Below are 18,490 nucleotides of genomic sequence, written 5' to 3'. Positions count from 1 at the left end.
ACATTTGAAAGGTGTTCATAGGGAATCCTTCCACTTAATAGAGCAGGCCAAATAACTCAACACCTTGCCATGGCTATTCACATAACTATAAGTTTGAATTTGCTTCAGTCAAATCTGTGTTCAGCTCTCTTTTGTTCATTTTTTGCAAATATGTTTGCCAGTAGAAATTTTTGCAGCAATATATTTTTGGAAAGTGAATGATGATTTTGTAAATGTGAGTATTCATACCAGAATCCCCATTCTAAGTGTTGTGCTTCAAAATGGGTGAAAACAATAACTTGGCCCGCAGTATGTGTTCAGTTGTAGCTAATGCAGGGGGTGACATGCTGCCAGAATTTAACAACTGAGTCTTTCAAAACTGTTACATCTCAATGTGAAATACATGTGACTGTCCAGATAAAATACACTCTTTCTTGACAATTGTTCTTAACAGCTGCAGCAGTGGTGGATCCTGTTCTCCATGGAGAACCCTCCATGAGGTCCCACAGTGAGAGAGAGGTAATAGGTAAGGATGCATTTTGCCAAGTATCACACAGGAGAAAAAAAAGTGGCACTGCCTTTTAAAACAAGCCCAACCCATTTCAGTGCTTGCTTTGTAATGAAAGAGGTGCCCTGGCACAAATTAAGCATGACACACACCAAAAGGGGCAAGAACAGTGAGAGATTTTCCACCTCAGGCTTGGAAAGGAAAAAGCTCAAATATTTGCAACAGAGTTTAACCAGGGCAAAGAGGGAGGGTGGGGGGGGGGGGGAGGGAAATGATGCACACGTCTCTGTCTTTCTAAAGGCAACAGCCAACACCAGCTTTGCAAGGCTTCCCTCACCCTTCACACTGCAAAGCTTGGGTGAGGATCAGCGGGGTGAGCAGTAAGCTCCACTAGCACATGAAGGGACAGCCAGACAGTGAGCAAGGGGTAGGGGATGGCACTAGGACAAGGGAGGGAGTGAGGCTGGGGAAAGGGAGTTGGTGGCAGGAACCATTTGCTGGGTGACTGACCCCCGCCAGCGCAGGGGAATGGAAGAGGCTGGAGCAGCGGCACGTGTTCCAGTTGGTGGTCGTGGCTCAGAAGGGCAGCAGGCTCATGGACCGAAAGGTGGCTGGCCAGGCCCCTATGTAACAGGCCGGGAGCACTCCATGCTGGCCGCTCTACTCCCCTTGCAGCACCCTGAGGAGGGGCAGGGGCTGGCCAGCCCCCTCATCCCACTTTCTGGCTAGATCCTCTGCTCTGCCACAGGTCTCAGGGCCTATCATACCCTCCCAGCACCACCCCTGTCCCGAGGCACCTCTCCTCCCCAGAAATACAGCCAACCTCCATGCCCACAAGCCCAGCTGGGGAAGCCAGCCTGACAGCTACAGGCAGTGAAGCCCCCAGCGAAGAGGGTGTCTGGCTGGGCAGAATCCTGCACTGTCCCCAGGGTCATTCTGACACTCCCCATTCAGGGGGCTCTCCTAGGGGCAGTAATGCCCACCACCCCTCCCCAGAGAAAGGGATCCCAGGGGAGAAAAGGCAGGTTCCTGCCACCATCTTCCTAGCCTCGCATGGTATGGTGTGTTGCTACCCTTACTGCTGTGCTGCCTTCAGAGCTCGGTGGCAGGAGAGCAGCAACTGATGGCCAGGCACCCAGCTCTTAAGGCAGTGCCGCTGCCAGCAGCAGTGCAAAACTAAGGGTGTCTATTTCAAAAAAGCCTGAACAAGCAACTTCCAAATAAAACAAGCCCCAAACCCCGCAGCCCTCGGATCGGTGACTGGCAGTTCAATAAGGATGGTGATACTAAAAAATCCATTCAATCTGAATGCACTGAGCTACTGACAAATTCGTAAGTGTTATTTAACCAGGTCCTAAACAGGTGTCAAATTCTAAATTTTGGTCTTCTAATGCTGACATTGTCAAATAAAAGACTGATGAAATAAAGAAAATATCTTTTATTCAGTACAGTATTGTCTCATTAAGTATTTTTTCCCCAAATCTTTACTTAAAATAATTAAATCAATAAATAAAAAAAGCCTCTCTGAGGTTGAATCCAGCTTGGACAAGTACACAAGGAATGGAGAGAGAAAAAAAGCAGCTACAAATCTTCATGCAAGCAACATTGTATGTGATGTTTGCATCCTGAAGATAGTACACAAGCAGCCATACCTGCCTAACACAGCCTGGTCCTGAACCACCCTCCATCTCACCATCAAAGGTTAATGTACGCAAATTTAAGTCATAAAGTATTGTAATTATCTGTCCAGAACTCAATGAAAATTCAGTTTCATTGTGTCACTTGATCTGCATATTATAGATCTTGGGCCAGATCCCTCCATTACAATTGAAGAGCTTATATCTTAAGTACTATTTTGGACCTTGTCTATATTCAGGATTTGTTCTGATTTCAATAACTGATGGCCAATAATACATGAAAATTCTTCCTGTAGGCAAGGAAAGCCATTATTTGCCCTGGACTCTGTTTCCAGCAGAGGGGGAGCCATAAGGATTGCTGAAGTAGGGGCTAAAAACCAGTCTACAAAAGGCCTTAGAAGGGTAGCCTTGTAAATCATGAATGGAAGCTATATGTGATCTCAATGTTCTTGAAAGGGAGGAGGGGGAAGAAAGGGAAAAATCTGTGGGTCTGATTCTCATTTGCAATAAGGACAGATCTACACTTAAAACGCTGCAGCGGTGCAGCTGTGCTTCAGATACTTGTGCCAACAGGAGGGCTTCTCCTGTCAGCAAGGTACTCTATCTCCCCAAGAGGCTATGTCGACACAGCACTGTCTATAGTGGGGATTAGGTCAGTTTAACTGCATTGCTCAGAGGTGTAGATCTAATTTCCTAGTGTAGAATGGAAAGCAAAAAGCACCACTCTGGCAACAAAAGGGGGCTTTAATATGGGTGCAAATGTAATTTACATTTACTTTTGGAACCTTTACATAGTCGGAGCAGTGTTCGGGAGGTCTTAACATAAATGAGAATAAGGCCATTAATTTCTAGAGGTTAATCCAACTAATGGCTCGTGAGTGGGTGTTGGTTTTCAGTGATTCTGAAGCAGAAATAAATGCTATAGAATTTAGAAACAATCATGACAACCTTTAAAATTTACCAGTATTGCTTAAATCCTTCACTCCCGTTTTTCAGTATAAAGAACATATACACAAACATACAGAAAATAAAGGAAGGTCTCAGATTGACTGTATTTCTACATCCAACAGTGTTTTTTATGAGTATGTATCCACAGAATCTTTTAAAATCTACCATGAAACTGGCATTGTACTGCCAAAGAATGTCAGGGGCACCGGTTATGAAATTAAATATGAAGGTAAGTACGGAAGTCAGTATGTCTGTTTACAGAGTATTCCATTGTACCTGATATGTCATGTCCTAATAAGTATGTGAGGTATCACTTTAGTAAGAATTAATTGTATAAAGCAGGTTAGAGAACTTTGCTGCCCAGTGACATTTTAAAATTAAAGCCGCTAGTAAAAAAACAACAAAAAGAAGTGTAAAGTTTACGTGGTCATTCACAATAAAGAGAGAAAGTCCAGATACTATATTTCAAAGATTCAGATAATTCTGAAGAATTTTGTTGAAATGAATTTCTTATATATTAAACAGATAACACAATCTCAAGAAAGCATCTTCTGCAGTGAAATATTTTAGTTCCTTCGTATAGAGACGTAATACACAATGTAACAACCATGAAAAACAATACAAAATGTCTTCAAATTTAACAAGTAGAAAAATATAACTAGTTTATATGGCAATTGTGAAACTAATACTGTACAGAAGTATTTATGGATTTTACAAATAAATTATAGTTTAAATGCCCTTTTTTATATAATTTCTAAGCGTACACTGAAACTTAGGCTCTGAAGCTTATCAATAACTTAACACAAATTAGTGCCAGTCAAATGTTCTGCCAACAAGCTCAAAGAATTTCCTATTAGGTTCATGAAAATATTCATGCAGTTTATCAAGTAAATGAGAATCTACATGAGGGTGTGCTCTTCCTTTTGACTCATGTAAACAACGTTCCCTACCACTATCCCTTAGGCAATAGAAGCCTTTCGTTTTATTGAAGTAAAAGTTTGAAGCATTTATTTGAGGTGACAACCTTAGAAACCGCTCTACCTTCTCTATTTCTGGGAAAGGATCTTTGATTAGTTTATCCCCATCTACAATGTGAATGCAATCAAGAGGAAAATACTTCAACCAGTTTTGCATGTGAAAGTAATATAAGCTTCTGTTTATTGCCTTGTAGTCCACGTTGAGTTCACCATCTTTAATCAGGAATTCTTCAATGGATGGATACGGCTTGTGCTTTTGTACATGATTATAGAACACTTGGGTGTAATCAGATAGTACTCTCTCGCTTGGGTCTCTTAAAATAAGGAGTAGTCTCATTGACTGGTTCATGTTATAAATTCTTTCAGGCACTTTGGGTGAAGTGAAATAGGCTGGGGTCTTTTCCACTGTGATCTGATGGGGATAAGAGAATGGCATTTGATTCATATACCACTGCAATCCATTTCCATAATGATCTTCCCAGTCAAAGAAATGGACTTCACTTTCAGCTGATGCAATATCTGGATGGAGACTCAACATCTCTAATAAGGCTCTTGTTCCACCTTTTCTTACTCCAATAATGATAGTTTGTGGTAGCTGCTGGCAAGATCCGTTAAAATGAATGTTTCCTTTGAAGTCATTTTTAAGAACTGTTTTCTTTAAAAGCTCTTTCTGAACAGATTGAGAAGTGGCCTCAGCCTTAGAAATTACAGCTGGTCTGGAAGGCACTATATGAGGTTGAACAATAAGCAGCAAAGCTCCTAGTAGAAGAGCTGCCATGGCAGAAGTTCTTAATCTGGTTTCACTCAACCAGGTAATAGGGCATGGATTGATTTCCACATAGAACGGTTTTGAAAAGTCGTGTTCCTTTTGCTGACTGAGCACGTATTTTTCAAGTAGAGCAGTCACTAGGGAGGAAAGAGAAACATGTTAATATATACTCAAATATATCACTGCTAAAAGCTACATTGTTATGTTAAATATCATCTTGCTTTCTGCAACGGATCAAACTTTCTAGTTCTCCCAAGGGTAGACTCCAACATCACAGGATATTATTAAACTTGCAAAGACAAGTAAATATAAGAACTGCATGAGAAAACATCTTCCTGCCATTTGGAGACAGAAACATTATAAAGTTTTCTCTTTACTCTAATATCTAAGATGCCTTTAAAGTATGATAATTTCTCATTTATGTACATGACTTCAATGAGTTTGCACTGGTATAACATGAAAATTTGATATCATTAACTATAAGTGTGAGAAATGCCTTGGAACCAAACCTAGAAAGATAAAGCATAGGCCTGGGCCAGAACATCCCTGCTCCAGTTTTTGGCCCTTTAAAGATGTGAATTCTGGGAATTTTAGTCCCTTGAGAGGTCAGGTGACGGTAGCTTGGCAGCAGAGCCTGCTGGGGGAAGTCCGGCTATTTAAATAAATAAAAAAAAAAGCTGCCTATAATAGCAGGAGAGTTAGAGGGAGAATGGTATCTTACTATGGGGAAGCCTGAGAAAGGGCTGAGTTCAAGGCCTGAGTGGGAGACCACTTGAGAAAAAGTGAAGTAGGGGGGTTTAAGTGAAGTTGACATCCAGTGCACATAGGTTCCCTGGGCTGGAATAGAGTAGGCTCCCTTATGGTGCTATCAACAGAAGGTGGCAAACCCCTGCAATGATGGGGAAGAGGAACATGTGCCCTGAGTTAAAAGACTAGGAGTTATGTTTGGATTGTTGTTTGAAGCTCTTCTATGCCCTAGAATGGGAGGGATTTGATTTTCCCTGAGGGACAGATCATAAACACACTAACTCTTCTGACCAGGCAGAGGAGAAACTGAAGTACATCTGGAAAACAGAATCAGGGCTGCAACCTCATCCTGGAACAAGGGAAGATGACTATTACAAATGTACTATAGATTATAGTGCACTATGCTTTTGAGTTTTGGAGCTTATCTTCTTGTGATTGCCCATGTTACGTTAACTCTGAATGTTTCCGCAAAATGTTGAACAAGTATTGGTGATGATAATTAGTCCCAGTCAAATACTGGAACACCTCTCATGGATATTACTGACTGTCACTTCATGAGGTGATTAGCAAAGTCCACAGACACATTATGGTATATCAAGTTAATTTTCAGCAAGATGTACTGATTCTATAATAAGATTTTAAATACTACAGTTAAGAATTAATACTCTTAAGAATCAGGATGGGTTGTTTACAAGCTGTTATCAGGTTGCATTTTAATTTAAGAAAATATGGTCCTATCTTTTGGTGCCCATTGTGATTCATTTTAGACACTGATTGGCCTGTTTTATCATGTCAGATTTGGTGTGAAAATGCCAGCTATGCCAGTTAATTATCTTTTGAGCTAGCCATAGGTGGTGTCTATACAAGGGTGGTCTGCTGAAATTTCCCACCATTCCAAACAGCAGTGGGCTAGTATAGACCAGGTTCCAGACAGCTACCAGTTTTGTCTACCTCTAGTCAGAGTTTAAAGCCACAAGGAGAAAGCATCTGATTGCTGTGACCTGCTAGGGTAGTGAAATGCTAAGGTTAAGCATGGGACAGCCTGGACTGAACAGCCCCAAAAGCTGTAGCCTGAAAGATTGGGGCTAGGTACTGGAAATGCTTCAAAAAGTCTGAAAAGACATTCCAGTGATGACTTCACAATAAGTCAATTCTCTGAAACAAGAACTAGTGATAGTTTCTGGCTAATAAAGGGCTTTTCAAAGTGTTTTCCTTGTACGGTATTTACAAAAGGCTTGACTGCACCCCAAATGGGGGAGGTTTGCTTTCTTCAGTTGTTGCTAATGGTTACCTGAGCTTTACACTTTCTCTTGGTGGCTTCAACAATGGTTACAGTTAAGCTATACGTACTGCTAGGAAGTTGGGGGAGGGGTCGCTGGTATAGAAGAACTGGAAACCGGTATAGAAGCACTGGTATAGAAGCATGGAAACCAGCCCTCTTGCAGATTGAGAGCAGAGTCATGACCTGTCCTACGGAGGAGCAGGTACCACACTCTGTCTTGTGATGTATCACTTAAAAATATGACATAGGGAAACTCTGTAAGCTTTCTTTCCCTTTTTGCCCCATCATAGGTTTTTATCAGGCAGCAATGTGGCTTTGTGTCCTTAATCTTTCTTGTATTCTCTCCCTCCTCCCCACACACACACAGTTCTTGCCATACCTGCAACCTGCTTATTAACTCACAAAACTATATCAATATGAACTAAGAAATAATACCAAAAATATGGCACCCACTGATGGGGTTATACCATAGGGATTCTGCTACAGATAGCATAATTCATTCAGGATGTCTAGCATGAAGTTAACTCCACATTTTGTTGCAATGTGAGCAAACGTTGCTGCAACAACCTGCTTAGGTGGGTGGTTGCTGGTCAGCATATTAAGACAACAAAATATCAAATCAATTGATTTTGAGGTAATTAAGGGAACAGCCACTTATTCCACAGTCGTATGTTTTAAGCGAGCAAGCTCCATAAATAGTAAGCCTGAGTTTTCCTGTTGACCCCCTCAAACAATAGCTCAGCCTTTTTTCCGGCTGAATGCCTACTATTTTTCAGTAAATTATGCTCACATTAAAGAGCCTGATTGAGCAAGCCTGTGTTCAAGTGTAGTCACATGAAAGTAAACTAGGTTACCAGTAAACCAATGGTTCTGTGAAATAATTATCACATTTAGCAAACTTTAATGAAACAAACTGACTTTATTATCTTATGATCTATGCCTACCAGTTCATCAGAGTCTCATATACAGTAAAAGATGGGTTATCTGTCACTTTATCAACCAGCATTTTTAATATCTCCAACTACAAATCTTCAATCTAGTAACTGGAACTAGTACACTGCCCAGGAGGTTATGCAATTGCACATTCTACACTCTAATTTTATGCAAAAGAAGCAGAAGATAAGTAAGCAAGCTGATATCAAGGATTTATTCAAAAAAGCAGCTTCCAGGGTGTGTCATAGGGTCATTACAGATTCAGCCCAATCTCCTACACCATCTACATCTACAATGATAATTGATGTTGATAATGATGACCCTGAGGCACTGCAAGATCCTGATGTGCCTTCTGAATCAAAGATTAAATTATGTTCAGTATGGTTTTAGTGTTAAGTGTATTGTTAGTGATCTAGGTGTACGCCACGTGCTGCCCATAGTGATATGTAGTGTCATAAGATAAAGTTTTCTATTCGGTAGGTTACCTGTATACACCTAAGTGCTTCAAGAAACAAACCACCCTGCAGTGCAGTGCAGTGCTACTACTGGATTGGTGAGTACCTGTATACTATTTTATACTTTATTCGTTGTATTGTATTCTAATTCTTGGAAAATTGGTATTCCATTGGTAAGTATAACTCTTAGTTAACTGAAATTTCTGATTAACCGGCACCCCCCATCCCCCAACATGCCGGATAACTGTAAATAGTGACTAAAAACAGAACCATCAACTGGTTGAAAGGATTGTTTCATGCCAGTCATGCCATTTTTTTTTAACCCAAATCCTTTTACCTAGGAAGGGTATGTCATAGGAATGGTTTTGGGGGAATGGAGCATACAGTATACAGTGAAGAGACCCTACACTGCTACATTCTTGGATTAACGTAATGTAGTATTAGGCCCATGCAGAATTAAATGTGCGGTATCATTCCGGCAAGCTGACCAGGTGGACCCTTGAGCCTCTGAGGAGCTCCAATGACTTCTCTTGTCTCTTCTTTTCTTTACTTGAAACACTTGTTTCAGATATTAAACAGCTTTGTATCATGAGACCTCATAGGAATTTTCCCATAATGTCAATCCATCTGATTCTTGCATTGCATTTTTTTTTTACTAGATTTTTTATTTTTTTTTACTACTTGTAGTATTTGTCCTCTTTGCACATGTTCAACTAACAATGTCCTCAGCTGTGCAGTTCAAAATATATTCCTTTTTGATTACTGAATAATTTGTGTTTCTGTTTTTTAAATGCACTCAGTATGTTAATACTTTGTTATGATTTGACCATTATTGGGTCACTTATTTTTGTTGTGCTGCAGTAAAAAAACCACAATATTAGGTGAAAGTTCATGCCATCATATGGGTGTAATTCGTAAAGTATAAAAAACAAAGCTGAAAATGGCTTAGAACTTAAAAATTGGACAGTAACAGACCATGAATCCCAGTGATGATTGAACCTGCTGATATTCTAAACAAAAACAGCTCTCAGTCATGCTTGTAGTTGTTTTCACCACTTCACTCTAACTCTACAGCCATTCCAAGCTTCAATGTCAATCTTGGAATCTTATATCAATGATAGACAGTAGCACTTGTGCATAATATTCCATATAAATTTAACAAAACATTTGTTGTATGGGCAAAGTGATATCCATTAAAAAAAAACTGCATATACATTGGTTTGTTACTTCAGCTTTCTCCTCTTATGCCCTCCTCAGATGGATATTAGCCAAATTACTAATGTGTATATTAGGATTGCAGCAGTTTATATAAAAATAAGGATGCTAACATACACTATATAGCTTTGCAATTTGCAAACCTGAGAAATGTTTTGGCAAGAATAAGCTCTTGAAGGTAAGCTTAACGGCTACTCTGCCAAATTACTTTCCTGCTTCAAGAATTCCTTTCACTGTTTCCACAAGTCATCTAGAGCACACATGACTTCACAGAATGACTATGCATTCCAGATTAATACAAAAATTTAACTGACAGTATCATTAGTATTGTATCTGCTCCATGTAAATGAGTGAGTTGGTGCGAGAAATACAGTTACTGTTAAATGGTGCTTTGAGGATTGTACCTAGATGTTTTAAATTTTGAATTGCTTTTTCTTAATCTCTTCTGCAATTTTCTCAGATTAATTAGCAAAATAGTGGTCACATTATTTATTCAATAAGATTCATTGTGGAACAATCAAATCAGTCTTCACAGCTATCATTAACTTTGAAAAAGATTTTAGCTCAGAAATAAATGGACAACTTTTTTTCATTGTAAATGTAACTAGGAAAGAAGTGAGAGCTGTCATAATCACTGAATTGCATTGAGGGTTTTTTTAAAGCCCATCTGTCTCTATCTATGGTACTTATATGGTGTCATTACCAGAGTATCTGAGTGCTTCACAATCCTTAAAAACTCAAGGGGCATTTTAACTAGACCTGATTTGAACTAACTTCATTTTAATGTAGATATTAAATACTGTTTAAGACAAAATTTTGGTCAGTATCAGTCACGTCACTTCTCATGTGGGAAAATGAGAAACTGAGAAGATATAGGCTGGGACTTTGAAAGAAGCCTAAGAAAATTAGGTGTCCAGCTCAATTTAAATTCAATGAGTCAGCAGTTTAACTCTTGAAAATCCTACCACGGTGACTTGTAAGTCAGTAGCAGAGCTTGAAACAGAAGTCAGGTCTCCTGACTCCCAATTCTATTCAATTCTTTTAATAAAACAAAACAGAACACACCAACGATTCGGTATCTGTACTTAGAACCATGGCCCCTTGAACATGAACATAGAAGACCATTCTTAAACTAGGCACATAAAATCTTATAATATTTAGTATTGTGTAATAATTATGTGAATCCAACAATGCTTCTCAGACCCCACCAATAGAAACTGCAAGAGAAAGACTCATTGTTGCACCACACTAGTCTTATACAGAGGACATAATTTGTAGTGGTGCAGAAATTACGAACTCCCTGTGGTTCTGTCTATACTAGGCTTTTTCCCCTAACATATCCCATTTCTGCATCTATGCCAGTGGCAGCCTTTCTGTAGGCTAGCCTCTGACATTTAAACAACAGTTTATCCCAACACTGCTCAGAATAGGTCTAGATGATGCTGTGGCTAAAAGGCCAGCAGCTGCCAGAACATTGCCTGTGCTAGGTGGTTGGAAGGAAACAAAGGAAAAAAAAGACTAGTGCAGACAAGGTATCTGGGCCTTACCCCTCAGGGTGCTCAGTATTTTCAGTTCCCCAGCCTGAGATGTTCTCAGCACCATATAAGATCAGACTCTTAGTTACATTCTGCCCTCTATTACACTTGTACAAGCTAGGTCCCAGATGGTCTTCTCTTGTATCAAAATCCAAAGGAGTGGGGCAAGATATTTTTGCAAGGAAATCTCCATGAAGAGCTCCATTGGAGCCACCCAACCAACTATGGCTGCTGCAAGGATGCTGATAGGAAGGGGGAACAGCTGTATTAACTCCTTCACACATCTTTCATGTGGCCAGAAAGATGAATTCCTACTGTGACTCACCTGCCTCTCCCATCCTTTACCCACAAACAAACACAGCTCTAGGTCCTGCCGTGAAGAATGTATGATGCTGCAAAGGCATCTGAGTCTCCTATTCTCCCCCACATTCTTCCTTGTAGGGAGAGTTGCACCTGAGGGACCGCTCAGTGCACCCAACTAAAGGGGCACAATCTGGCGAAAGAGATGGGCCTGAATGAAAATGCCAGATTTGAATGCTTCTTCTAGAGGTTAGGCTCATCTCTAATGCAAATTCCTTACCTCTAGAAGGAGACCAGAGTTGGAACCCCCAGGAGAGCCTCAGGCTCTCCAAAGCAGCTGGATATTTGCACCCAGTAAGCTGATCAGAACTTAGACTTTAATGCACCCTGGATGCCAGACTTCTTGTAATGAATTGTGCTCTTGAACTCTACTGTGGAGTATGTCCAGGGCCAGCACTTCCATTTAGGCGACCTAGGCGGTCACCTAGGGCACCAGCATTTGGGGGGAGGGGTGGCATTTTGCCGCCCTTGGCGGCAATTCGGCGGCGGGGGGTCCTTCCACGCTCCGGGTCTTTGGCAGCAATTCGGCAGCGGGTCCTTCACTCGCTCTGAGACCCGCCACAGAATTGCCGCCGACGACCGGGAGTGCGGAAGGACCCCCACCTAGGTCGCCAAAAACCCTGGCGCCGCTCCTTAGTATGTCATCTGGCATACAATACTGCATTGTAATTTTAAAAGGTTTGAAACTATCCAGGCTGCACAATCCTTAAATGTACTAAACTGGCTTATTTGTACTGAGACTATGTCCAGCTGAACTAATATAAACTTTGCAGTACTAATTCTCCTGAACACAAGCAATTTTTTAAAACCAATTAAAAGTAGCCTTTACAAATAGATTGTGTAAGATAGTTCTGGTTAAAAATGAGCTAGACTTGTTTGAGTATTTTTGAAGAATTTCAAGGGTAAGTTCGCTACAGTATGAACACATCTCTTCTACAAAGAAAATGAATGTCTGACTTTATATGTTCTCCCTATTTTGTTTGTTATATGCTGGGTTCAAAACACTTTAGCTAGCATTTTGGGACTCGTTATAAGAAAACTCCCCAATATATCTGCAGGACTTCTAGCAGAAACTGCCATGAGTATTGAAATGGGAGCTCTTAAAGTGCAAAGCAGCAAATATTTTAAGTTGTCTAATAGCTGTCTTATAAAACATTTTTGTTTCTTCATAGGAATCACTTTTCCTTTAATAGTTCCCTCTACAGGAAAACTTTTTCCATGCCCTCCTCAAGAAGAGATTCAGCCCACGCCTTCTCTCTTTGCTGGTTCTAAATCCATAAGAATATTTTCTCTGTTTTTCAAGTAAAAAATGCAATGTAATATAGCTTTTAAGTAATACATGGTAATAAAACATCAAATTCTAGTTTTCTGCCGTAATTACCTGGAAGTGTCTGTGTTTGCAATGAATTGTACAAAGATGAGAGTATATTAAAAGAAACAGTACTGTACACTGCATGAGCTACTGAGAAATCTCGGGGGCATGAACTATTGATTACCTCTCGTAATTCAAGAAAAATGCCCATCTGTGTCTCAATAGGAGAGGAAAAAACTTGGAGCAAAATAAATTCTCTCTTAATCCTCCACTATATTGGGTACTTGCCAAAATCTATGATTTTTTGAAAACTACTGCACCACTAATGGCACTACTTTTGTATTAGAACAAAAGAGTCTCTAACTCCTATAGCTAATGTGATACAATGGGAAGTCTAGTCTAGTCTAGTCTAGTTTTCAGTATGGTTGGAATAGAATAAAGTTTATCAGGAAAATGCCTTTTGTCAGAAAGCCTTAAGAGAGTTATGAGCTTAATTTAAATATATATTTGACTTCACAATTACAGAAATCTCAAAACATGAATGTATGTAAATTTGCATGTTAAGGAAGCCTGACTTGGTGTTTGGCTGAAGTTTTACTATATTTCTACACTCACAATGCTAAATACAATTTGTACAAATTAGTTTGATCATGATGAACATCAGTCTATACTTTTCTAAAGAATGGCTTAGTTTCAGTGTGAGCAATGAAGTAGGATAAGTTAAAATAGATTAGTGATATATATATATATATATAACATCCTTTTGTAGATTTCCTTCCCCCTTCTTCCCGTTAAGGCCAGAAGAGATCAGTCTGATCTTTCATGCAAAGGAATAAGCCAAACCTTTACAGTGGTAAAGAGACAGCAAACACTTCATATGGCTTGAAGGAAAATAGGACACTGGAGATGGAGCTTTTTTATATTATGTGCTAAGATTAAATATCCCACGCATCCCAAAATAATCTATATTGTGTCCCAAGCCAAGATTTGATATTTTTCCTAAAGAAGAGTTACTCCACTGCATCATCTAGCCTTCAAAAACACACAAACGTCTAACTCAGAGTGTACAAGACAACATTATTTTTCCCCTTAAATAAAATAGTTGTTTTTCTAATGCAGAAACAAAAAAGAGGAGAAAAACACAAAACAGGCTCACAAATGTCAGAGCTTTAATTGTCCATTACTTGCTATTGCATCAGAAACAACTCCAAGACAGTTACAAGCCTTCCCTGTTCCAAAATCCCACCCTCATTTTGTATTTTGAAATAAACTTTAAATAAAATTATCCTTTTTTGCCTTCCTTCCCATCATGTAGTTTCTCACCTTGATTTGTAATTGCAGGCCCTGTTTCTAGCTACTAGTCTATTATATAGAAAAATCCAACCTTTTTCAATTCATCTTCCAAGCTGACTTCTACTCCTTCATGGCTGGCTCTGTGGTAACTAAGTGCTTCGCTTCAAGATCAGAGCAGAATGATCTGCCATACTAGGCACTAGCTTCTGGAAGGAACAATCCTGCATTGGTTCTTGAAAGAAGAGAAGATGAGCCAGCAGATATCTTCCATCTCTCATTCTCTGGAAGTACGACTAACGTAGGTGGATAAGAGTGCAGCCAAAGAGATTCCCTTTTTGTATAGATAATTGGCTAAACTATAAGGAGCTTTTTTCCAGCATCTGAATCATGGCAACTTTGGAGACAAATATTGCTGTGTTAAGTTGGTGCAAATCCACTGCAGCCAATGGAATTACTCCAAATTTACATTTATATAACACACCATTGTTTGCCACTGACCTACCTGAAAAGAAAAATTAATTCCACAGATGCAGGCATATTAAAAAGGGTTAATGTCAAAAGAACAGATACAACAGTGTTCTAAATACAGGGGGTGTGAAACTGAATCTGAAGTCAGGAATACTAACTGCATTTACCCAATATGAAGTATAATTTCAAGGGAAGTGGAACACATATTTGTTTTAAAAGTGCAAGAAAAGCAGGCACAAAAGTAGATCTTATTCCACTAAGTTTAGGAGCTCCTAACGCTGGTAAAAGCACTAGCGCAATTTACTTATATGCACTGCATTAAACTTTACCCCCAAATGGCACATTTCCTTTCCATTAGTCTATGCTGTGAAATAACTGGGGAGCATACACTGCAAGCGATCTCACTGGATTTGTGCAATGAACTGAGCAATTTCTGCTGTCCTATGTAGGAATAATGAGGAGAACAGCTGGATTCCTGCTGACCACTGCAGCAATCTCAAATGCTTCAAAGCTGGTATATACAAAGTCTAGGAGGATTAAATTCATAGGACTTCATAGTTCTCTCTCCCTGTGTCTCCTAAAAAGGAAGAGGCACAAGGTTTGGATAAAGATAACCTCAAACTATTCCACTACAGGGAGAGCAGGAAAAGACATATCTTTATATATATATATATATATAAATCAGAGATCAGATTGATTATATTTCTCAGCTAAGTGTCTACTACTGTTTCTAATGGATGGAAGACAGGACACAAAGATCTGCCAAGTTGCACCCAGCTGGGGAGTGGATTTCTTGTCCGGGTGAGTGGTAAGGGGTTTGCGCAGCACACCTTTAGAGAAGGCTTATAAAAACATCTTCCTCTGAGTGATTGTTTTGTGCAGTATCTTTCCCTAAGGCCTTTATAGTCCCTCAATTTTGAAGTCGCATCCAGGCATTTTGTGGCAGCTTAATTCTGTCCCCTATATACTAGAAGGCAACAGCTCACCTCATTCCCCAAAAGCCAAGGTGAGATTTAATAATAATTAGCTCCCCCTTCAATCCCCCCAAACTCTCATCCAATCTTGGGTGATCAGATCTGTAGCTTGCTCTGTACTACGTGGATCCATTTCGGTTATGTGACGCTCAGCAGGTGAGCCGATGCCAGGAGGAACAGGAAACTATTCTGCTGCTCACTACAACGTTGCGCTCAATTATTCTGCTTTCTCCACCCGTGTAGCTCCCCGGCGCCCGATGGCGAGGGTCCGGCTTTGCACCGCGGTGTCACTACGCTGGCCACAAGGGTTTATCGAGAAAACACCTGCCACAAACATCAGCCCCGGCCAAAACCTAGCGTGACTTGCAAAGCCCAGCCGGCCTTCCTCCTTTCTTCCCTGTTCCCAGCTGACATGAGAGTGGCTGGGAAAGAGGACGGGCGCAGCGTGGCCAGCTGGGGTGGGAGAACCTGGAGCCTCCCGAAGGGACCCGCATGGCCGAAGGAGATCCCGACAAAAACCAGCAGCCGCTCCGGTGCTCACCCCCTGCCCAGCGCAGGGCATACCTGGATTCAGCCTCCGGGCCGGGCCGGAGGGCGTCCTGCGTGGCGGGGGAGTTGCTCAGGACTGCGCTCAGCGAACCTGCTGGTGCCAGGTGAGGGGCTGAAATCCCCGGCGCTCAGATACCTACCAAAGGGCGAGTCCCCACTCTGTGCCCGTCAGAGCGGTTCCCGGTCCCGGCAGGCCCCCGGAGCGCTGCAGAGCCGGATCGCACGCGCGCACCTGGGCAAAGTCTACCTGAGTCAGAGCCGACCCCTGCCGCCCAGTACGCTCCCCCTGCGCCTCAACCCCGCCCATGTTACCCCAAAACCTCCGCGCTAAGGCGCCTTGCCGCACACTCCTCAACCGTCACCCCCGCCCCTACCCGAACCCCAGTTTCCATCTCAACCACGAACCTCTAGTGCATCCTTCATGCCCTGCCCCACACCATCAGCCTAACGAACCCCAACTTCAATTCACCACCCAGAATTCAACCCCTACGCACCCATGTGCCCCCACCCCGCCCCCTCCAGTTACTCCCCCACTTCATTCCCGAGCTACGACCCCAAATATCAATTCCCATTATAGCCACCAACGTGCTCCTAAACCTCTTCCTGCAAGCGAGCCCCCCAGCCTCACTCCCCGTGTACCGCCCCAAACCCCAATTCACCTCGCGTGCCCCCAACCTCACTCCCACCAGCCACCCCAAACACCAATACACCCCGCGTGCCAATCTCACTCCCCGTGTACCGCCCTGCCACCCCAAACCAACCCCAATACACCTCGCTTGCCCCCAGCCTCACCGTGTACCTCCCCAAACAAACCCTAATACACCCCGCGTGCCCCCAAACCGTACACCCACCTGCCACCCCAAACCAACCCAATACACCCCGCGTGCCCCCAACGTCACTCCCACCTGCCACCCCAAACCAACCCCAATACACCCCGCGTGCCCCCAACCTCATTCCCACCTGCCACCCCAAACCAACCCCAATACACCCCCGCGTACCCCCCAACCTCACTCCCCGTATACGGCCCCAAACAAACCCCAATACACCCCGCGTGCCCCAAACCGTACACCCACCTGCCACCCCAAACCAACCCAATACACCCCGCGTGCCCCCAACGTCACTCCCACCTGCCACCCCAAACCAACAATACACCCCGCGTGCCCCCAAACCGCACTCCCACCTGCCACCCCAAACCCCAGTACACCGCCTGTGCCCCCAAACCTCACTTCCACCTACTACCCCAAACCCCAATATACTCCGCGTGTCCTCCTAACCTCATTCCCCGTGTACGACCCCAAACAAACCCCAAATACACCCCACGTGCCCCCAAACCGCACTCCCACCTGCCGCCCCAAACACCAATACATCCCCTGTGCCCCCCAACCTCACTCCCACCTGCTATCCCAAACAAACCCCAATACACCCCGCCTGCCCCAACCTCACTCCCATCTGCCACCCCAGACCAACCCCAATACACCCCCGCGTGCCCCCACCTCATTTCCCATGTACCGCCCCAAACAAACCCCAATACACCCCGCGTGCCCCCAAACCGCATTCCCATCTGCCGCCCCAAACCCCAATACACCCCGCCTGCCCCCAACCTCACTCCCACCTGCCGCCCCAAACAAACCCCAATATACCCGGCGTGCCCCCATCTTCACTCCCCGTGCACCACCCAAGTAACAAGCCCCCCCCCCCCTCCCCGGACCGCACCTGCCCCTCGCTCACCCGCCTGAAGCCGAGCCGTCTGCCGGGCTCCCGCAACTGGGGCCGCCCCGCTGTGCCATGAACAGAGACGCCGGGGTAGAGAGCAGCTGCGCGGGCAGGAGGCGCCCGGCTGGCAGCGGAGTGGAGCGAAGCGAGGAACTGGGTGCGCTGGCAGCCACCGCTGCAGCCCCAGCCCCAGCGTGACAGGCAGAGCGGGCGAGAGGCTGCGCCGATCCCCGCGGAGGAGGGAAGCCTGGCACGGAGAGCCAGGGAGCGAGCGCCCGCTGCTGCCAGCCTCGCTCAGGTGCAAACATAGGACTCGGAGCCTCCTCCCCCGCGTCCGGGGCCAGCCCCTCCGCCCGGCCCCCGCCGCCTCCGGGCGCCAACTCCGAGCCCTGCGGGAAGGGGAGGCGGGGCCGGCCTCTGCGGCTTAGCCCAGTGGGAGCCCCTACTGATAAAGCCACCGGGAGGGGCGGCGAGCCCAGTGGGGGACAGGCGGAGCTCGGGGTGAGCTCAGCCCTGGGGCGTGACACCTGGCCAGCGGCACGCTCCTCCCCACTCCCCCGGCACGGGACTCAGGGGCTGGCGCTAACCCGCTTTCACCCCATGCCTGTTCGGCGACAGGGAGCTGCGGGGCACTCGCTGGGGTCTGATCCAACCGCCGGGAAAGCTAGTTGGAAGACTGGTATTGATTTCACTGAGAACTGGATCGGACCCTGGAAGGAGTGAGGTGTACAGTCTCCGGGAACGGGGCCGTGGCCCTAGCAGTAGAAACTCAATCTGCAGCTCCAGCTGATCTGACCCCCCTCTTGACCTATTTTACAGAGAGAGCCCAACCATGA

The 18,490-nt window shown here is 43.8% G+C and overlaps 1 protein-coding gene across 3 annotated transcripts; it reads right to left on the bottom strand.

Annotated features, from left to right (window-relative positions):
* Positions 1 to 1,910: 1,910 nt before the first annotated feature.
* Positions 1,911 to 18,123, bottom strand: HS3ST1 (heparan sulfate-glucosamine 3-sulfotransferase 1). 3 transcript variants are annotated; one of them, XM_005300239.4, is made up of 2 exons: positions 17,670 to 18,123; positions 1,911 to 4,955 (listed from the first exon to the last, which is right to left on the bottom strand). In XM_005300239.4, exon 2 carries the CDS (start codon positions 4,825 to 4,827, stop codon positions 3,880 to 3,882), a length of 948 nt encoding a protein of 315 aa, XP_005300296.1. In that variant the 5' UTR covers positions 4,828 to 4,955; positions 17,670 to 18,123; the 3' UTR covers positions 1,911 to 3,879. The 3 variants fall into 3 exon arrangements, with proteins under 3 accessions (XP_005300296.1, XP_042711392.1, XP_042711393.1); XM_042855458.2 differs by lacking the exon at positions 17,670 to 18,123 and adding an exon at positions 16,082 to 16,221; XM_042855459.2 differs by lacking the exon at positions 17,670 to 18,123 and adding an exon at positions 15,957 to 16,016.
* Between the last annotated feature and the right edge of the window lie 367 nt (positions 18,124 to 18,490).

This window comes from Chrysemys picta, chromosome 5 (assembly GCF_011386835.1).
Source record: "Chrysemys picta bellii isolate R12L10 chromosome 5, ASM1138683v2, whole genome shotgun sequence".
NCBI lineage: Eukaryota > Metazoa > Chordata > Testudines > Emydidae > Chrysemys > Chrysemys picta.
This window is presented reverse-complemented; position numbering and strand designations above follow the sequence as displayed.